General features: G+C 44.5%; 1 protein-coding gene across 4 annotated transcripts in view; it reads right to left on the bottom strand.

The window, feature by feature from the left end:
• Positions 1-22,883, bottom strand: part of arhgef6 (Rac/Cdc42 guanine nucleotide exchange factor (GEF) 6) — a 174,546-nt gene that overhangs the window by 112,208 nt on the left and 39,455 nt on the right. For all 4 annotated transcript variants that reach the window (XM_041195755.1, XM_041195756.1, XM_041195757.1 and 1 more), the window contains exon 3: positions 22,231-22,318. In XM_041195755.1, coding sequence (XP_041051689.1) covers positions 22,231-22,318 — 88 coding nt within the window. The remainder of the gene's footprint in view (positions 1-22,230; positions 22,319-22,883) is intronic.

The following is a 22,883-nucleotide window of genomic DNA, read 5'->3' as shown; positions in this document are numbered from 1 at the left end:
TAATAATGGGGAACCAGGAAATGGCAGAGGAGTTGAATAAATACTTTATTTCAGTCTTCACAGTAGAAGACACTAATAGCATTTCAAAAATACTAAATAATCAAGGGGCAAAAGTGGGGGAGCAACTCAATACAATAACAATCACTAGAGAATAAGTACTAGGGAGACTAATGGGGCTAAAGGCCAATAAGTCCCCTGGACCTGATGGGTTGCATCCTAGGATATTAAAGGAAGTAGCTACAGAGATAGTGGATGCACTGGTAGTAATCTTCCAAGAATCCGTAGATTCTGGAAAAGTCCCAGAGGATTGGAAAACTACCAATGTAACACCCTTATTCAAAAAGGGAGACAAAAAACCGGGAACTATAGGCCAGTTAGCTTAACACCTGTCATTGGGAAAATGTTGGAGTCTAATATAAATAATGTAATAGCAGAACATTTAGAAATACATAATCTAATCAAGCAGAGTCAGCATGACTTCATGAAGGGGAAATCACACCTGACAAATTTATTAGAATTCTTTGAGGAGGTAACAAGCAGGATAGATAAAGGGGAACCAGCAGATGTAAAATATTTCGATTTCCAAAAGGCGTTTGATAAGGTGCCACACATAAGGCTACTTAATAGGGTAAGAGCTCTTGGTGTTGGGGGTAGTATATTAGCATGGATAGAGGATTGATTACTAATAGAAGACAAAGAGTTGGGGTAAGGGGGACATTTTCAGGATAGAAACCTGCAACTAGTGGAGTGCCACAGGGATCAGTGCTAGGGCCACAATTATTTACAATATATATTAATGACTTGGATGAAGGAAATGAATGTATTATCGCCAAGTTTGCGGTTGACACAACAATAGAATCACAGAATCACACAGGGCAGAAGAGGCTCTTCAGCCCATCGAGTCTGCACCGAAACGAGAAAAACCTGACCAACCTACCTAGTCCCATTTACCAGCACTTGGCCCATAGCCTTGAATGTTATGACGTGCCAAGTGCTCATCCAGGTACTTTTTAAAGGATGTGAGGTAACCCGCCTCCAGCACCCTCCCAGGCAGCGCATTCCAGACCATCACCACCCTCTGGGTAAAAAAGTTTTTCCTCACATCCCCCCTAAACCTCCTGCCCCTCACCTTGAACTTGTGTCCCCTTGTGACTGACCCTTCAACTAAGGGGAACAGCTGCTCCCTATCCACCCTGTCCATGCCCCTCATAATCTTGTACACCTCGATCAGGTTGTCCCTCAGTCTTCTCTGCTCCAACGAATACAACCCAAATCCATCCAACCTTTCTTCATAACTTAAATGTTTCATCCCAGGCAACATCCTGGTGAATCTCCTCTGCACACCCTCCAGTGCAATCACATCCTTCCTATAATGTGGCAACCAGAACTGCACACACTACTCCAGCTGTGGCCTCACCAAGGTTCCATACGACTCCAACATGACCTCCCTACTTTTATGATCTATGCCTCAATTGATAAAGGCAAGTGTTCCATATGTCTTTCTCACCATCCCACTAACAAGCCCCTCAGCCTTCAGAGATCTATGGACACACACACCAAGGTCCCTTTGTTCCTCAGAACTTCCTAGTGTCATGCCGTTCATTGAATACTTCTTTGTCAAATTACTCCTTCCAAACTGTATCACCTCACACTTTTCAGGGTTAAATTCCATCTGCCACTTATCTGCCCATTTGACCATCCCGTCTATATCTTCCTGTAGCCCAAGACACTCGACCTCACTGATAACCACCCGGCCAATCTTTGTGTCATCCACAACTTACTAATCCTACCCCCCACATAGTCATCTATGTCATTTATATAAATGACAAATAATAGGGGACCCAGCACAGATCCCCGTGGTACGACACTAGAACATTCTTCTGTCATCACCCTCTGTCTCCTACAACTAAGCCAATTTTGAATCCACCTTATCAAATTACCCTGTATCCCATGTGCATTTGCCTTCTTTATAAGTCTCCCAGGGACCTTGTCAAAGGCTTTGCTGAAATCCATGTAAACTACATCAACTGCACTACCCTCATCTACACACCTGGTCACCTCCTCAAACAATTCAATCTAATTTGTTAGGCATGACCTCCCTCTGACAAAGCCATGCTGACTATCACTGATCAAACCTTGCCTCTCCAAGCAGATTCTCTCCTTCAGAATTTTCTCCAATACTTTCCCTACCACTGATGTGAGACTAATTGGTCTGTAGTTCCCTGGCTTATCTCTACAACCCTTCTTAAAAAGCGGAACCACATTAGCTGTTCTCCAGTCCTCTGGCACCTCCCTCGTGGCCAGAGAGGAATTAAAAATTTGGGTCAGAGCCTCTGCAATCTCCTCCCTTGTCTTCCTCAGCAGTCTCGGAAACAAATCATCTGGACCTGGTGATCTGTCCACTTTTAAGCCTGCCAACACCTCCAATACCTTGTCACTCCCTATGTCAATTTGCTCAAGAACCTCGCAGTCTCTCTCCCCGAGTTCGATACCTTCATCCTCATTCTCTTGGGTGAATACGCATGTGAAGTATTCATTCAACACTCGACCAATGTCCTCTGGCTCCAGCCATAGATTGCCCCCTTGGTCCCATATGGGCCCTATTCTTTCCCTGGTTATCCTCTTCCCATGGATATACTTATAGAATATCTTGGAATTTTCCCTACTTTTACCAGCCAGAGCTTTCTCATATCCCCTCTTTGCTCTCCTAATTGTTTTCTTAAACTCCACCCTGCACTGTCTGTACTCCACTAATGCCTCTGCTGATTTGCTTCCCTTGTACCTGCTAAAAGTCTCTCTTTTCCTTCTCATCGTATCCTGAATATCTCTGGTCATCCATGGTTCTCTGGGCATGTTACTCCTTCCTATCACCCTAGAGGGAACATTTTGAGCCTGTACCCTCCCTATTTCCTTTTTGAACACCCCCCCACTGCTCCTCTGTAGATTTCCCCACAAGTAGCTGTTCGCAGTCTACCTTGGCCAGACCCTGTCTTATTTTACGAAAATCCATTCTCCCCAAATCCAAAACATTTTTTTGCAACTTGTCTATTTCTTTGTCCATAATAAGCTTAAACTGTACCATGTTGTGGTCGCTATCACTAAAATGCTCCCCCACCACCACCTCAGCCACCTGTCCGGCTTCATTCCCCAGAATTAGGTCCAGCACTGAGCCATCCCTTGTTGGACCCTCTACATATTGACCTAAAAAATGTACACGTTTCAAGAAATCCAAGCCCTTAACACTATGTCTATCCCAATTAATGTTGGGAAAGTTGAAATCAGCTAATATAATTACCCTATTGTTACTGTTTTTACACACCTCCTCGAATTGTGCACACATTTGCTCCTCAATTTCCTGCTGACTATCTGGGGGGTCTATAATAAACACCTAACAATGTGGCTGCCCCTTTTTTATTCCTAAGCTCTAGCCACAAAGCTTCATTCGATGCCCCCTCCAAGACATCATCTCTCCTTACTGCAGTAACTGACTCCTAAGGGACATCTTGCTGCAATTGTACAGGGCCTTGTGAGACCACACCTAGAATATTGTGTGCAGTTTTGGTCTCCTTATCTGAGGAAGGATGTACTTGCTTTGAAGGGATTGCAGTGAACGTTTAACCAACTGATTCCTGGGATGGCGGGACTGACATATGAGGAGAGATTGAGTAGATTAGGATTATATTCGCTGGAGTTCAGAAGAATGAGGGGGGATCTCAAAGATACCAATAAAATTCTAACAGGACTAGACAGGGTAGATGCAGGAAGGATGTTCCCGATGGTGGGGGAGTCCAGAACCAGGGGTCACAGTCTGAGGATATGGTGTAGACCATTTAGGACTGAGATGAGGAGAAATTTCTTCACCCAGAGAGTGGTGAGCCTGTGGAATTCATTACCAGATAAAGTAGCTCAGACCAAAACATTGTATGTTTTCAAGAAGGAGTTAGATATAGCTCCTGGGGCGAAAGGGATCAAAGGATATGGAGAGAAAGCAGGAGCAGGGTATTGAGTTGGATGATCAGCCATGATCATAATGAATGATGCAGCAGGCTCGAAGGGCCGAATGGCCTACTCCTGCTCCTAGTTTCTATGTTTCTAAACTAATAAAGCAATGTCTCCTCCCCTTTTACCCCCTCCCCTGTCTCGCCTGAAGATTTTACATCCCAGAATGTTGAGCTGCCAATCCTGTCCTACTATTGCTCTTCCTCCCCTCCTGTACAGACAGGCTGCTTGTGGTGCCAGAAGCTTGGCTCTGTCCACACTCCCTGGAGGAACCAGCGCCCTCATCAGCCTCCAAAATGGAATACTGATTTGTGAGCGGGACCCCAGGGGACTCCTGAACTACCTGCCTGTTTCTCTTGGACCGCCTGGTGGTCACCCATTCCCTTCCTTCCTCAAGTCCCTTCAGCTGCGGTGTGACCACCTCTCTAAACGTGCTATCCACGATGCTCTCAGACTCACGGATGCTCCACAGTGTCACCAGCTGCCATTCAGCTCTGAAACCCGAGCTTCCAGGAGCTGCAGCTGGACACACTTCCTGCACACATGCTGGTCCCGGGCACTGGAAATGTTCCCGGCTTCCCACATGGAGCACGAGGAGCACACCACGGCTTTGAGCTCTCCTGACATGACTTATCCCTTTAAATTGAACCTTTTAATCAATTACTCTAGGGCCCTTCTTTCCTGATCCTCGTTACTACAGAATATACAAACTATAAACCACAAAAGACCTTAAAATATAAGTGATAAAAGTAAGAAATACTTACCGGACCTTACCCACTACTTACCAGTCATTACTCTCCCTTGCAGCCTCTACTGCTGCAGCAGGGCAAGACCACTCTCTGAAGATTTGAGAAGTTGGATAGCAAAGAAAAAATGCAAAGAGCACCTCTTCCCCTCTGCACTGAATTCCCACTGTGCACCAAATTGCCAATACCTACACTCACTCTGGCTGTGTCTCACTTAGGATGAGGTCTCTCCCCTGCTTGTGTGCAGCATAATAGGTGGAAAGGTAACTGGTGAGGATGCCATAAGGAGTTTACAGAGAGATATAGACAGGTTAAGTGAGTTGCAAAAACTTGTCAAATGGAATATAATGTGGGAAATTGTGAGGCTAGGCTCTTTGGCAGGAAGAATAGAGGAGCTGAATATTATTTAAATGGAGGAAGACTGAAGAAAGCTGCAGCACAGAGGGACTTGGGGGTCCTCATGCATGAATCCAAAAAAGTTAGCATACAAGTTCAGCAGGTAATAGGGAAGGCAAATGGAATGTTGGCCTTTATTTCAAAGGGTATGGAGTATAAAAATAGGGAAGTCTTGCTAAAACTATATAAGGCACTAGTTAGACCACACCTAGAATACTGTGAACAGTTTTGGTCCCTTTACCTAAGGAAAGATATACTGGCATTGGAAGCAGTCCAGGAAAGGTTCACTCGGTTGACCCTGGGTATGGTGGGATTTTCTTATGAGGAGAGGTTGAGTAGGTTGGGCCTGTACTCATTGGAGTTTAGAAGAATGAGAGGCAACCTTACTGAGACATATACGATTCTTAGGGGGCTTGACAGGGTAGATGCTGAGATAAAAACTTACTGCACTCCATTCTCTCAGGTCCAACCCTGACATTGTCATCAAACCCGCTGACAAGGGTGGTGCTGTTGTTGTCTGGCGCACTGACCTCTACCTCGCGGAGGCTGAGCGTCAACTCGCAGACACTTCCTCCTACCTCTCCCTGGACCATGACCCCACCACTGAACATCAAGCCACTGTTTCCAGGACTGTCACTGACCTCATCTCCTCTGGGGATCTCCCTCTCACAGCTTCCAACCTGATAGTCGCCCAACCTCGGACGGCCCGCTTCTATCTCCTACCCAAAATCCACAAACAGAACTGCTCCGGTAGACCGATCGTCTCAGCTTGCTCCTGCCCTACAGAACTCATTTCTCGTTATCTTGACTCCTTTCTCTCTCTCCTTGTCCAGTCCCTTCCCACCTACATCCGTGATTCCTCTGACACCTTACGTCACATCAACAATTTCCAGTTCCCTGGCCCCTACCGCTTCCTCTTCACCATGGACGTCCAATCCCTCTACACCTCCATCCCCCACCAGGATGGTCTGAGGGCCCTTAGCTTCTTCCTCGAACAGAGGCCCGAACAATCCCCATCCACCACTACTCTCCTCCGTCTGGCTGAACTTGTTCTCACGCTGAACAATTTCTCCTTCAACTCCTCTCACTTCCTCCAAATAAAAGGTGTGGCTATGGGTACCCGCATGGGCCCCAGCTATGCCTGTCTCTTTATGGGGTATGTGGTACATTCCTTGTTGCAGTCCTACTCCAGCCCCCTTCCACAACTCTTTCTCCGGTACATCGATGATTACTTCGGTGCCGCTTCATGCTCTCGTCAGGACTTGGAAAAATTTATTAATTTTGCTTCCAATCTCCCCCCCTCCATCATTTTCACGTGGTCCATCTCTGACACTTCCCTTCCCTTCCTTGACCTCTCTGTCTCAATCTCTGGTGATAGACTGTCCACCAATATCCATTACAAACCCACCGACTCCCACAGCTATCTCGACTACAGCTCCTCACACCCCGCTTCCTGTAAGGACTCCATCCCATTCTCTCAGTTCCTTCGCCTCCGTCGCATCTGTTCCGATGATGCTACATTCAAAAACAGTTCCTCTGACATGTCCTCCTTCTTCCTTAACCGAGGTTTTCCACCCACGGTCGTTGACAGGGCCCTCAACCGTGTCCGGCCCATCTCCCGCGCATCCGCCCTCACGCCTTCTCCTCCCTCCCAAAAACATGATAGGGTCCCCCTTGTCCTCACTTATCACCCCACCAGCCTCCGCATTCAAAGGATCATCCTCCGCCATTTCCACCAACTCCAGCATGATGCCACCACCAAACACATCTTCCCTTCACCCCCCTTATCGGCATTCCGTAGGGATCGCTCCCTCCGGGACACCCTGGTCCACTCCTCCATCACCCCCTACTCCTCAACCCCCTCCTATGGCACAACCCCATACCCACGCAAAAGATGCAACACCTGCCCCTTCACTTCCTCTCTCCTCACCGTCCAAGGACCCAAACACTCCTTTCAAGCGAAGCAGCATTTCACTTGCATTTCCCCCAACTTAGTCTACTGCATTCGTTGCTCCCAATGTGGTCTCCTCTACATTGGAGAGACCAAACATAAACTGGGCGACCGCTTTGCAGAACACCTGCGGTCTGTCCGCAAGAATGACCCAAACCTCCCTGTCGCTTGCCATTTCAACACTCCACCCTGCTCTCTTGCCCACATGTCTGTCCTTGGCTTGCTGCATTGTTCCAGTGAAGCCCAACGCAAACTGGAGGAACAACACCTCATCTTCTGACTAGGGACTTTACAGCCTTCCGGACTGAATATTGAATTCAACAACTTTAGGTCGTGAGCTCCCTCCCCCATCCCCACCCCCTTTCTGTTTCCCCCTTCCTTTTTTTTTCCAATAAATTATAAAGATTTTCCTTTTCCCACCTATTTCCATTATAAAAAAAACCCCACTAGAGCTATACCTTGAGTGCCCTACCATCCATTCTTAATTAGCACATTCGTCTAGATAATATCACCAACTTTAACTTTAACACCTATGTGTTCTATTGTACTATTGTCGTTGACATCTTTTGATGATCTGCTTCTATCACTGCTTGTTTGTCCCTACAACCACACCCCCCCCCCAACCTCTCTGTCTCTCTATCTCTCCGACCCCCACACACACACCTTAAACCAGCTTATATTTCAGCTCTTTCCTGGACTCGAACTCAAGTTCTGTCGAAGGGTCATGAGGACTCGAAACGTCAACTCTTTTTTCTCCGCCGATGCTGCCAGACCTGCTGAGTTTTTCCAGGTAATTCTGTTTTTGTTTTAGATGCTGAGAGGTTGTTTCCCCTTGTGGGAGAATCTCGGACCAGACAGCATTATCTCAGTGTAAGAGGTTGCCTATTTAAAACAGATGAGGAATCTACTTTCTGAAGGTAGCAAACCTGTGGCATTCATTACCACAGAGGACTGTAGAGGCTGGGTCGTTAAGTATATTCAAGGCTGAGATAGACAGATTTTTAATCAGTAAGGGAATCAAGGGTTATGGGGTAAAGGTAGGAAAGTGGAATTGAGGATTATCAGATCAGCCAAGGCAGAGCTTGTCTCAGAATGCTGTCACACGGCACTAACCTTGCCCCAGAATGCTGTCACAAGGCACTAACCAGGTGTATGTTTCATTGAGAAATTTTTCCAAGCAGCGGTTTTGTCCCCATTTCACCTATGACCCCTCGTCCTTTCCTCACCAGTGAAGTTAAAACCTAGCAGCTGCTGTTTGCTCTCAAAACACTCTGCAAAAAAATAAACACTGTGCCCAAATAATTTCCCTGACAAGCAATTTGTAACCGGATTAAAACTCTCTTTATGATCGTACTTGTATGCACTTTACTGTTTAATCAGAAAATCCTGTCCTTCACCTCCCTTGTCGGAGCGGCTACTGGTGAAAGCAATTTGCACGATCCCTCTCTGTGTCCAGAAGCGACACACTGCATGGTCCTACTCAGAGTCTGGACAATGAAAAGCCAGCTGATCAGTTCATTAATGAGCTTTGCTTTGTGGAATGAAAAGCAGTAACCTTCCTCACTCTGCAAGTGAAACACAGTCACAGACTCAAATACCTTTCTTCAAAGCAGTTCAGCAATTAGAATTAAAATTAGAAAACATCAGAGTTTGAACAGAATTGCCGATTATTTAAGAATGCCGAATACTCAAGAAAATAGTCAAACAAAACACGAGGGAAACAATGACTGTTCCAAATGGAAATCACAGCTATTTGTAGCAGTGGACAAGTAGAGGAACACTGGAAGGCTGAGTGGGACGCAGCAAGATAGCTGGGAGCCCAGTTCCATGTCCAGCCTCAATGCGGGTTGGGGGGGGAGGGGGGAACCTGATAAACCCCCTGCCCACTTCAGGATGGCTCTAGGTTAAACCGACTGCAATTTTACACCTGTCAGACAAAGCACACTTCAGTAAATCTGCTTTCTCGATCCGCTACTCTAGAGCGCAGCAGTGCCACTTCTCAGCTACACTACAGCCAACACAAACAGAAAGACACAGGAGTCTGAGTGGCAAAATGGGGAGACACATGGCAGGTAGAATTTAATGCAGAAAAGTGTGAAGTGCTTTGTTTTGAAAGGAAGAATTAAGACCAGCAATGTGGACTGAAGTTTTAAATGGGGTGCAGAATGTACACAAATCTTTGAAGTTGGCAAGACAGATTCAGAAGATTGTTGAAAAAGCATATCAGGTCCATGGCTTTATAAATAAAGACAGAGTAAGCAAGGATACCATGTCCCTCGCTAAGCCTGTACTCTCGGCCAGTTCTACAATTTTCCAGGACATCTGCACTCCTCCAACTCCAGCCTCTTACACATCCCAATTTTAATCCCTCCACTGGCAGCTGTGCCTTCAGCTGCTCAGGCCCTAACCTCTGGGATTTTCCTCTGTAAACCTCGCTGCCTCTCTAGCTCACTCTCCCCTCCTTTAAGGCAGTCCTTAAAACCGCTGTCTCGAGCCAAGCTTCTGGTCATCTAATGCGGCTCAGTGTCGAATTTTGTTGCATTACACTCTGACCTTTTACAAAAACAACTTAACCTTTAATGTAGAAGCCTTTATAAAACACTAATTCCCGATGATCCTCGGAATTCCCACGTGCGCAGGCCGAGGGGGGGGTGGGGGGGGTGCGGGGTACATGCGCAGGCCGGGGAGGGGGTGGTGGGCGGCACATGTGCAGGCCAGGGGCGGACTGCGTATGCGATGAGCTACTTCACGTTCTCCAGGGCCAGGGCAGGTGTTGGGCACCTAAACATGGAAAAAAAAAGGGTGGCGTGAAACCCCGGGTCAGGTGACTATGGCGCTCCACAACCGGTCAAGTAAGTGTCCCAGGGAGAGGGACAACAGAGGGGGTCAGGGAGAAGTCCCAAACGAGGGAGAGGGACAGGGAAAAGGTCCCAAGGAGTGTCCCAGAGGCAGGGACAGGACCAGGTGCCAGTTAAACTCAAGTAGAGGAACAGGCTCCAAATTAGAAAAGAGAGGTAGCAGGCTTTAAGAGAAGTGGGCTTGGGGGGGGCACCCTGATGATTGAAGAGGGCTCTAGAGAAGCCCTGAAGCAGCTAAAGGCTGATGACTCCATGGCTGGGGGTCGCGGGGGCAAAGATGCCTCTTTTGGAGCAGGTCATGCTCTGTTTGGTGAGGCTGAAGAGCTAAAAACGTGCTTGAGAGTTGCTGCTTGCACGTACTCTGAAATCCGGGGGAACGTAACCTTGGAAAGCAAAACTGAAACCCTGTGAGGAGGGCCACTGCTGGAGCTGAGAGAATCCCAAAATGTGATCTTTGAACATGGAGACTGGAAACCCTCATGAAAAAGATGAAGTTTCAGTGAAATTAATTAGCTCACAATGTAACAAACGTCTGGGTGGGTTGTTGAGAAATCCACGGAATCGGATTTGGTCACATTGGCATTTATTGTGCAGTGTGATGTGTTTGACCACAGTTTGCCTGTTAATTCACATAATACTCTAACATTCAGGGTTAATATGAGGTACAAGATAGATATTGTAAATTGATTTATCTTTCTGAACTTGTATAGTAAAGTTTATTTTTGTTTATTCAAAGCCCGTGGTATCTTGTGGTTTTCTATTAGTGAGTGTCTTAAATCTCAAACTTTGGCTACTTTAAATAAAACGTTATTGGCCCCGAACCGAACCTCACCACAACTTTGGATTCTGCCAAGGTTCTTGCAGACTGCTTAGGCCCGAACTACACAATTGTGTACAACTCTGAACATTACACTTTATGAATCACATTTGTGTAATGAGGCAGGTTTAATAATGAGCTCAGAGTAAAGGGTCCCCTCAGGAACAGCGACCATAACATGGTGGAATTTAGCATTTAGTTTTAGAGTGAGAAACATAGATCAGGAACAACTGTGCTAAATTTAAATAAGGGTAATTACAAAGGAATGAGGACAGAGTTGGCTGGAGTGGACTGGGAAAGGAGTTTAGCAGGAAAGATGGTTGATGAACAATGGCAGACATTTAAGAAAATAGTTCATGACTCACAATAAATATATATCGCAGTGAGGAGGCAAGATGGTAGGAAAGGGATAAACCAACCATGGTTAAACAAGGAAGTTAAGGATAGTATCAAAGTGAAAGAAAAAACACAAAAACCAACAAAAGATAACCAAAAAATAATAAAGAGGGAGAAATTAAACTTAAGAGGGTAAACTAGCAAATAACATAAAAACAGACAGTAAGAGCTTCTTTAAATATATAAAAAGGAACAGAGGCCAAAGTCAATATAGGCCCCTTACAGAATGAGGCTGGGGAAATAATAATGGGGAACCAGGAAATGGAAGAGGTGTTGAATAAATACTTTGCATTAGTCTTCACGGTAGAAGACACTAATCGCATTCCAAAAATACTAAATAATCATGGGGGGGGGGGGAAGGAAATAAATACAATGACTATTACTAGAGAAAAAGTACTAGGGAAACTAACGGTGCTAAAGGCCGATAAGTCCCCTGGACCTGATGGGTTGCATCCTAGGATATTAAAGGAAATAGCTGCAGAGATAGTGGATGCACTGGTAGTAATCTTCCAAGAATCCTGAGATTCTGGAAAAGTTCCAGAGGATTGGAAAACTGCCAATGTAACAAAAAACAGGTAACTATAGGCTAGTTAGGTTAACGTCTGTCATTGGGAAAATGCTGGAGTCTATTGCAAAGAATGTAATAGCAGAGCATTTAGAAATACATAATCTAATCAAGCAGAGTCAGCATTGCTCCATGAAGGGGAAATCATGCCTGACAAATTTATTAGAATTCTAAGAGGAGGTAACAAGCAGGATAGATAAAGGGGAGCCAGTAGATGTAATATATTTGAATTTCCAAAAGGCGTCCGATAATGTACCACACATCAGGCTACTTAATAAGTTAAGAGCTCATGGTGTTGGGGGTGTATATTAGCATGGATAGAGGACTGGCTAACTAATAGAAGACAAAGAGTTGGGGTAAAGGGGACATTTTCAAGATGGCAACCTGCAACTAGTGGAGTGCCACAGGAATCGGTGCTGGGGCCACAATTATTTACAATATATATTAATGACTTGGATGAGGGAAGTGAATGTACTATCGCCAAGTTTGTGGATGACACAAAAATAGGTGGGAAGGTGGTGAGGATGACAGAGTCTACAGAGGGATATAGACAGGTTAAGTGATTTGGCAAAAACATGGCAGATGGAATATAATGTGGGAAAATGTGAGGTTATGCACTTTGGCAGGAAGAAGAGGATCTGAATATTATTTAAATGGAAAAAGACTGAAGAAAGCTGCAGCACAGAGGGATTTGGGGGTCCTCATGCATGAATCCCAAAAAACTAACATACAAGTTCAGCAGGTAATAGGGAAGGCAAATGGAATTTTGGCCTTTATTTCAAAGGGAATGGAGCATAAAAATTGGGAAGTCTTGCTAAAACTATACAAGGCACTAGTTAGACCACACCTAGAATACTGTGAACAGTTTTGGTCCCCTTATCTAAGGAAAGATATACTGGCATTGGAGGCAGTCCAGAGAAGGTTCACTAGTTAATCCCGGGTATGGAGAGATTTTCTTATGAGGAGAGGTTGAGTAGGTTGGGCCTGTACTCATCAGAGTTTAGAAAAATGAGAGGCGACCTTATTGAAACATCTAAGATTCTTAGGGGGCTTGACAGTGTAGATGTTGTTTCCCCTTGTGGGAGAGTCTAGGACCAGAGGGCATAATCTCAGAGTAAGGGGGTCTCAGAGATGAGGAGGAATTTCTTCTCTGAGGGTAGTGAATCTGTGCAATTCTTTACCACAGGGGGCTGTAGAGGCTGGGTCATTAACTTTATTCAAGGCTGAGATAGACAGATTTTTAATCAGTAAGGGAATCAAGGGTTCTGGGGAAAAGGTAGGAAAGTGGAGTTGAGGATTATCAGATCAACCATAATCTCATTGATTGGCAGAGCAGACTCGACGGGCCAAATAGCCTACTTCTGCTCCTATATCTTATGGTCATATTAGGGAGGATTACAAGATCTTCGACAGGATGCAGAGGAGATTTACTGGAAACACAAACATACGTACGGACATACAAATTAGGAGGAGTAGGCTACTCGGCCCCTTGAGCCCACCCCCGATAACCTTTCGCCCCCTTGTTTATCAAGAATCTATCTACCTCTGCATTAAAAATATTCAAAGAGTCTGCTTGCACCACCTTTTGAGGAAGAGTTCCAAACACTCATGACCCTCAGGAAAAATTTCTTCTCATCTCCGTCTTAAATGGGCGACCCCTAGTTCTAGATTCTCCCTCAAGAGGAAACATCCTCTCCACATCCACCCTATCAAGACCCCTCAGGATCTTATGTTTCAATTACATCGCCTCTTTCTCTTCTAAACTCCAGCTGATACAAGCCTAGCCTGTCTAACCTTTCCTCATAAGACAACTCTCCCATTCCTGTTATTAGTCTGGTAAATCTTCTCTGAACTGCATCCAAGACCTTTACAGCTTTCTTTAGCTAAGGAGACCAATACTGTACACAGTGCTCCAGATGTGGTCTCACCAATGCCCTGTATAACTGAAGCATAATCTCCCTACTTTTGTATTCAATTCCCCTCACGATAAACAATAATATTCTATTAGCTTTCTTCATTACTTGCTGCACCTGCATGCTAACCTTTTGCGGTTCATGCACTGGGACACCCAGATCCCTCTGCATCTCAGATCTCTGCAATCTTTCACCATTTAGACAGAGGCTCCTTTTTTATTCTTCCTACCAAAATGGGACAATTTCACATTTTCTCACATTATACTTCATTTGCCAGATTTTTGTCCACTCACTTATCTGTGTCCCTTTGTAGCCTCTTTATGTTCTCTTCACAACTTACTTTCCTCCTGATTTTGTATCATCAGCAAATTTAGCAAACGTACCTTTGGTCCCTCCATCCAAGTCATTTATATAAATTGTAAAAAGTTGAGGCTCCAGCACTGATCCCTGTGACACACCACTCATCACATCCTGCCAACCAGAAAATAATCATTTATGCCAACTCTCTGCTTCCTGTTAGCCAGCCGATCTTCTATCCATGCCAGTACATTACCCCCTACATCAGGAGATTTTATTTTATACAATAACCTTTGATGTGGCACCTTATCAAAAGCCTTCTGAAGGTCTAGTACAGTACATCCACTAGTTCCCCTTTATCCACAGCATATATGACTCCTTCAAAGAACACCAATAAATTGACTAAACACAATTTCCCTTTCACAAAACCATGATGACTCTGCCTGATTACCATGAATTTATCCAAGTGCCCTGCTATAAACATTTTTAATAATGGCTTCTAACAATTTCCCTAGGACAGATGTTAGGCTAACTGGCCTATAGTTTCCTGCTTTCTGTCTCCCTCCCCTTTTGAATAAAGGAATTACATTTGCTATTTTCCAATCTAATGGCACCTTCCCGGAATTGAGGGAATCTTCGAAAACTAAAATCAATGCATCAACTATCTCACTAGCCACTTCTTTTGAGACCTTCGGATGAAGTCCACCAGGACCCAGAGACTTGTCAACCCGCAGCTCCAACAATTTGCTCCATGCCACTTCCCTGGTGATTGTAATTTTCGAGCTCCTCCCTCTCTCCCAGTTCCTATAGAGTCATACAGTCATAGAGGGCTACAGTACAGAAAAAGGCCCTTCGAGTCCATCAGGTCTGCGCCAGTCAAACAAGTACCTAACTATTCTAATCCCATTTTCCAGCACTAGGCCCATAGCCTTGTATGTCATGGCATTGCAAGTGCACATCCAAATACTTCTTAAATGTTAGGAGGGTTTCTGCCTCCATCGCCCTTTCAGGCAGTGAGTTCCAGATTCCCACCACCCTCTGGGTGAAAAAATTCTTCCTCCCATCCTCTCTAAACCTCCTGCCCCTTACCTTAAATCTATACCCCCTGGTTATTGATCCCTCCAGCAAGGGGAAAAGTTCCTTCCTGTCTACCCTATTTATGCCCCTCATAATTTTAGACACCTCAATCATATCCCTCCTCAATCTCCTCTGCTCCAGGGAAAATAACCCCAGTCTATCCAATCTCTCCTCTTAACAAAAACTCTCCAGCCCAGGCAACATCCTGGTAAATCTCCTCTGCACTCTCTCTAGTGCAATCACATCCTTCTTATAATATGGATTCCAGAACTACACGCAATACTCTAGTTGTGGCCTAACCAGCATTTTATACAGTTCCAGCATAACCTCCCTGCTCTTATATTCTATGCCTCGGCTAATAAAGGCAAGTAACCCAAATGCCTTCTCAACCACCTTATCTACCTGTCCTGCTACCTTAAAGGACCCTTGGACATGCACACCAAGGTCCCTCTAATCCTCGGTACTTCCAGAGTCCTGGGATGTTCATTGTGTATTCCTGTGCCTTGTTTGTCCTGCCCAAGTGCATCACCTCACACTTATCCAGATTAAATTCCATTTGCCACTGATCAGCCCATCTAATCAGCCCATCTATATCCTCCTGTAATCTAAGGCTATCCTCCTCACTATTTACCACCCCACAAATTTTCGTCTAAATCATTTATATATATCACAAACAGCAAGGGACCCAACACCGATCCCTGTGGAGCCCCATTGGACACAGGCATCCAGTCACAAAAACACTCCTCGACCATCACCCTCTGCTTCCTGCCACTCAGCCAATTCTGGATCCAACGTGCCAAACTGCCTTGGATCCCATGGGCTCTTACCTTCGTTATCAGTTTCCCATGTGGGACCTTATCAAGTCCAAGTAAACTACGTCAAATGCATTGCCCTCATCTACACACCTGATTTACAGCTATTTCTGGGATGTTCCTTGTATCGTCTCCAGTGAAGACCGATGCAAAATGCTTGTTCAATGCATCTACCATCCTCTTATTTTCCATTATTAATTTCCCAGACTCACTTTCTATAGGACCAATGTTCACTTTGTTCATTCTTATTTAAGTATCTATAGAAACTCTCATTGCATGGCTTTATATTTCTAGCTAGCTTTCTCTCATACTCTAATTCCTCCCTCCTTATTAATCTTTTAGTCATTTTTTGCTGTTTTTTGATATTCTATCCAATCTTCTGACCTGCCACCCAACCTTGCGGAATTATATTCTTTTTCTTTCAGCTTGATACTATCTTTAACATTTTTAGTTAGTCACAGATGGTGGGTCCACCCCTTGGAATGTTTCTTTCTCACTGGAATGCATCAATTCTGTATATTCTGAAATATCCCTTCAAATGTCTGCCAATGCTTCTCTATTGATCAATTCCTTAACCTCATTTGCCAGTTCACTTTATCTATCTCTGCTTTTATGCCCTCATAATTGCCCTTGTTTAAGTTCCAAATACTACTCTTGCACCCACTCTTCTCTCCCTCAAACTGAATTTAAAATTCAATCATATTATGATCGTTGCTACCTAGGGGGCACCTTCACTGTGATGTCATTAATTCATTCTTTTTAATCCTAATACCAGAGATGAGGCACTTTGGTTTCATGGAGAGACTGGAAAAACTGGGATTGCTCTCCTTAGGACAGAGAAGGTTAATGAATCTTTAAATGAGAGGTTTTGATAGTGTCCAAAAGGAGAGTTTGCTTCCACTTGCAGGGAGGTCAGTAACCAGAGGACATAGAGTTAAGGCAAGACGCAGACAGGAGATGACAAGTTGCTGACATCTGGGATGTGCTACCTGATTCAATAACAACTTGCAAAAGGGAACTGGATAAATATTTGAATGGGAAAATTTGCAGGGCCAAGGAGAAAGAGCAGGGGAGTGGCACTAATTGGATAACTCTTTCCAAAGAGTTGGCACTGGCCTGATGAGCTGAATAGCTTCCTTCTCTGCTGGAAGATTCTATGAATCCTATCATCTTTATTTCAGCACATCAGTTACATTTACATTTTTGGTAACAGACTGCAGCTTCATGGCATAATCAATACTGAAGGCTAGATATAATAAAATTATTCCAGTGGCTAGAACAGATTAATAATTATGATACATTTCATGGTTTCAAATGATTTTCTTCACGAGAAACAGCAATATGCTCAAATTAAACCCGTATGGATCATATGTCTAGACATTGGTTGTATCAAAATGGCAAACAACTGGAAAGTTTGGGTCATGTTTGTGGGCCGAACAAAGGTGTTCCACCCAGTCTCCATTTGGTCACCATAATGTTGAGGAGACTACATTGTGAGAAGCCAGTACAGTTGGCTAAATTGATTGCTGCTTCATCTGGAAGGAATATTTTTGGGCCTTGGACAATGAAGGTAAAAGGGCAAGTGTTACACCCTTTTTGTTAATCCTTTCACAGGGTGTGGGCGTTGCCCATCCCTAATTGCCCTTGTTCAGAGGGCACTTAAGAGTCAACCACATTGCTGTGAGAGTCTGGAGTCACGTGTGGGTCAGAACAGATAAGGACAGCAGATTTCCTTCCCTGAAGGACATTAGTGAACCAGATGGGTTTTTATGATAATTGACAATGGTTTCATGGTCATCATCAGACTTTTAATTCCAGGTTTTTTTATTGAATTCAAATTCCACCATCTGCCTGGTGGGATTTGTAACCAGGTCCCCAGAACATCACCCTGGGTCTCTGGATTACTAGTCCAGTGACAATACCGATACGTCACTGCCGCCCCAAATTGGCCTTGAGACGGTGGTGGTGAGCTGCCTTCTTGAAGCGCTGCAGTCCATGTGTTGACAGTGTTGTTAGGGAGGGGGTTCCAAGATTTTGACCCAACTACAGTAAAAGAACGGTGATATATTTCCAAGTCAGGATGGCATGCAACTTGGAGGGGAACTTGCATGTGGTGGTGTTCCCATGCATCTGCTGCCCTTGTCCTTCTAAATGGTAGAGATCATGGGTTTGGAAGGTGCTGTTGAAGAAGCCTTGGTGAGTTATTATATTGCATCTTGTAGATGGTACACACTGCTGCCACTGTGCGTCAGCAATGAAGGGAGTGGATGTTGAAGGTGGCAATGGGGTGCCAATCAAGCGGGCTGCTTTGTCCTGGATGGTGTCACTCTTCTTGAGTGTTATGGGAGCTGCACTCATCCAGGCAAGTGGGAGTATTCCATCACACTCCTGACTTTTGCCTTGAAAATGGTGGACAGGCTTTGAGGAGTCAGGAGATGAGTTATTCACCACAAGATTCCCAGCCTCTGATCTGCTTTTGTAGCCACAGTACTTATATGGCTGATCCAGCTCAGTTTCTGGTCAATGGTAACCCCCAGGATGGTGAGAGTGGGGGATTCAGTGATGGTAATGCCATTGAATGTCAAGGGTCAATGGTTAGATTCTCCCTTGTTGGAGGTGGTCATTGCCTGACACTTGCATGGCAGGATTGCATGGGAAGGTACTGTGGGAAGGGGATGAGGTGATGGGAGTGATAGAGGAGTGAACAGTCCCTTTGGAATGTTGAGAGGGGAGGGGAGGGTAAGATGTGATTGGTGGTGGCCATTTGAGTTTACCACTTTGCTCTCATGCTCACTTTCTGTCTTCGGTCTACTGCAGTGTTCCAGTGAAGGCCAACACAAGCTGGAGGAACATCACATCTTCCAATTAGGCACTTTACAGCCTTCTGAACTCAACATTAAGGTCAGGCTGTGAACTCTGTGCTCTCCATTTTGATGTGTTTTTTTTCCCCATGTGCAGTCTGTATCTTGTTTTCATATCTTTACTTTCATACATAACTGTCCATTATTCTGCCATTAACACTTATTCTGGGTCAATGCTTTGTTTCTTTACCACAACTATTACCACTTCCTTTGCCTTTTGTTCCATGTCATCCTTATCATTTAATCTCCTCCACTCTCTAACATAACCCTGACCTTACCTTTTACTCCACCGGACCCTCTTCCTTTTTTAAACAGTATGAAATCCATCGCATTTCTACCTCTCGTCAGCTCTGAAGAAGAGTCATATGGACTTGAAACGTTAACTCTCCATAGATACTGTCAGGCCTGCTGAATTTTACCAGCATTCTGTTTTTATTTCACATTTCTACCTCTCTCCAATTCTGAAGAAGAGTTATATTGGACTCGAAACGTTAACCTAGTTTCTCTCTTCAGAGATGCTGCCGGAACTGAGTATTTCCAGCACTTTCTGTTTTTATTACAGATTTTCAGGATCCACACTGTTTTGATTTTCTATTAATCTGGTGAATCTATGTGTTACTAGATTCGACACCACATTTATATATTCCACAGGTTTTCTCAACCAGCCTGTAACTAATTAATTGCAAGCTCACCCATGACATAATCGCTCTAAAGCAGCATGCTGATGTTACAAGGATGAACTTTGCTCACTAATTACAACTGTTCCATTACCTCACTTTCCAACAAAGCAGCAGTAAATTCTATCGTGGTAATCCAACCATCTGAAGCTAACCACCCAACAGTGCCACAGGAAAAGAAGTCAACAAATTCAGGATAGCTGAGCAGAGGGAATGATTATTCCTCCTTTGAATGGTGTGGTTTCATTTCTCAACACAGAATTTACTTCATTCTACAATGAAACAACTTGCATTTATGGAGCACCTTTAAGGTAGTAAAACAGCCCAAGGTGCTTCACAGGAACAATTATCAAGCAAAATCAATACTGAGCCACATGAGACAATATTAGGGCAGTTAGTCAAAAGTTTGGTCAAGAGGTCGGCTTTAAGGAGTCTGAAAAGGTGAAAAGTGAGGTAGAGAGCTGGAGAAGTGTGGGTGGGGGTGAATTCCAGAGCTTGGAGCCCAGGCAACTGAAGGCACCGCCAAAGGTGGAGCGATTAAAATCGGGGATCAAGAGACCAGAACTGGAATAATGAAGAGATTTCGGAGAATAGTGAAGGAGATGGAGGAGATGACAGAGACAGAGAGGGGTGAGGTCTTGGAGGGATTTATAAACAAGGATGAGAATTTTAAAATCAAAACGCTGGCAGAGTGGGAGCCAGTACAGGACAGTGAGCCTAGGGATAATGAGCAAACAGGGCTTGGTGCAATTTAGGACATGGTCAGCTGAGTTTTGGATTAGCTGAAGTTTATGGGGGGTTGGAAGATGAGAGACTGGCCAAGGCATGCTGGAACACAGTCACGTTTAGAGATAATAAAGGCATGGAGGAGGTTTTCAGCAGCAGATGAGCTGAGGTAGGGGTGGAGATAGATGATGTTACAATGGGGGAGTTGGTGGTTTTGAAGGGGAAGAGTATACGGAGTCAGGATCTTACCTGAGGGTCACATAGAATGCTGAGGTTGCGGAGAGTCTGGTTAAACCTCAGACAGTGGAGGGAGGGTGCAGCAGAGGAAGCCGGACAGTGACAAAGACATCCAAGATCACACTTACTGTTGGAGATGAGGGTGGAGAAGACAAGGGTTTAAGATGACAGCCTGATCCACTTTACATTCCAGAATGATCCTGGAACAATGCGCAGTTTTCGCAGGGAGGGTGGGATCCGATAGTGCTTTAGGAGGTCCAGCAATGAATGGCCAAGCCAGCTGCTGTCATATCCATTCAATTCTGTGCCCTTGGATTTAAGGGAGTGGAGATGGACCATGACCAGAGTGAGAGAGGTTAACGGCTTCAATGGGTTTAAAAACAAGTTCAAAATGGGCTCAAGTTGAATTCACATAATCAGCCTCAACACTACCCAACACACACTTTGGACACAAAATTTTGCAACATACAGGACACTAATGTTGATGTTGAGCAGTCAAACTCTCCCCTGCATGGTACACTAGATATAGCAAGAATTGTTTCACCATCACTATTTAAGTAGGATCAGGTTTCTTTTTAATTGATGCTGTAAACTTGATCCTCATCTGAAGCTTCCCACATCTTAACTTGCACCAAAAATCACTCAGCCCTGTGCTTACCAATCTACACAGGTTCACGGTCCGACAACACCTCAATTCTCACCCGCGTATTCAAATCTCTCTCTGGCCTCACCCTTCCCTACCTCTGTAATCTCCTCCAGCCCCACAACCCTCCAAGATCTTTGCACTCCTCCAACTCTGCACTCTTGCATGTCTCCGATTTTAATCATTTCACCATTGGTGCTGTACCGTCAGCTCTAGAATCCCTTCCCAAGCCTCTCCACTCTCTTTCTCCTTTTTTAAGATGTGCCTTGAAACCTACCTCTTTGATCAAGCTTTGGGTCACCTGTCCTAATCTGTCCTTATGTGGCTCCATGCTGTATAAATGCAAGTAATTGTTGTTATTATAAAATTGTTTTTATACTGCATTGATGTGCCTCACACTACAGGGAACACCAAAAATAAACTTGCCCAATTAGCCTAGGCTGACGAGACCCTGGGCCCTCCCCTGACTCTGGTCTCTGTGACTCTGGAGCCAGTGACACAGGCACAGAATAAGGACAATGCAAAATGAATTTCAATTGCAGGGAATCCTTCCCCAGTCTGAAGACCAGAGGCTAGCACCATCTCCATGGGTTGCTGAGAAAATGGCAAATCAAGGTAAGCAATAGCTATTACAAAACAGAGTTTTTTCTATGTTATCTGTCTATAGCCTTCAGAGACTCAGAGTTACTACTTCAGAAGTCACCGAGGCATCTAGATAGAGAGAGAATTATAATCCTGTATGGACTGCAGTGGGTAAGATTGGTAGGCTCTCTTTCCTGTAGGACATTTAGGATAAACAACAGTTCTTGCTCACTCTGGTGCCAGCCCACCAAATATCAGATCTATCAAAGTCAATCTACACTCAACGAGCTTGCCCGGGTTAGGCTCATGTACTCTACTGACTTAAACATGTGTTTTGCGGGGGGTGGAAGATGAGGAAGAAAGGTGGGTGAAATGTCCCTTTGCACAATGAGTAGTTCTAAGTGCAATCCTGGTGAAAGCAACAGTTTACTCATCATGCTGAGTAACACAACTCTTCTGTTAGTTACTGATGTGCTGAACATAAGCAACTCACTTCCCATTTCAAACCTGTACTCAGGCTGAATGTACAATCCACAGCCTGCAACAGACCAGGCCCTTCAAACATACTAAGAAAAGCACACAACACCGAGCAAAACACGAAGCTGATTATCTGTAAGCACTCAGCAGATGAGATGTTGTTGAAAAATCCTTCACAGGCGCAGGGAGTCACACCTTACCTTCAGTAGCCTTGTTAATTGCTGAAAGTGTGTTCAGGACCTTGTTGAAATTCTGCCCTTTGTACAGGTCATTGACATCGAACGTTTGCTACAAACAAAAGTTAGAAGTAAATCAAAGACAAGCCTGTAAGGAAACATTACATACTAAACCAGTTCACTGCTTTTTAAAAAAAAAATTCATTCATTTCAGGACAGGGACATGGATGGCAAGGTCACCACTTCTAGCCCATCCCAAGTCTGGTTTCCTTCCTTGATGGACATTAAGTGAACCAGCTGGATTTTTACTTTAATCTGACAGCTTCTTGGCCACTTTCACTGACACTAGTTTTTATTCCACATTTTATTTCTTAAATTTGAATTTAAGTGTTCAACTTGTCAATGGTGAGGTTTAAAGTCTCATTCTCTGGATTATTAACCCTCGGCCTTGTGGTCTCTAAACGTAACAATGGTTCTACCACACACTGTTCAATGCTCAGCATGCAGGCCACAGTATTTTTTTTTTTGCCTAACTTGTTGTAGTAAAGCTCATCAATACCATTTTTTAAAAAGAAAACACATTTTCTGATGGAATAATTCAACTTTACTTTCATTAGAACGCAACACTGTCCACCACATAGGGAGATGAGCATTTCCAAAACTGAGACGCATCTCTG

The sequence above is a fragment of the Carcharodon carcharias genome, chromosome 9 (genome assembly GCF_017639515.1).
Source record: "Carcharodon carcharias isolate sCarCar2 chromosome 9, sCarCar2.pri, whole genome shotgun sequence".
Lineage (NCBI taxonomy): Eukaryota > Metazoa > Chordata > Chondrichthyes > Lamniformes > Lamnidae > Carcharodon > Carcharodon carcharias.
This window is presented reverse-complemented; position numbering and strand designations above follow the sequence as displayed.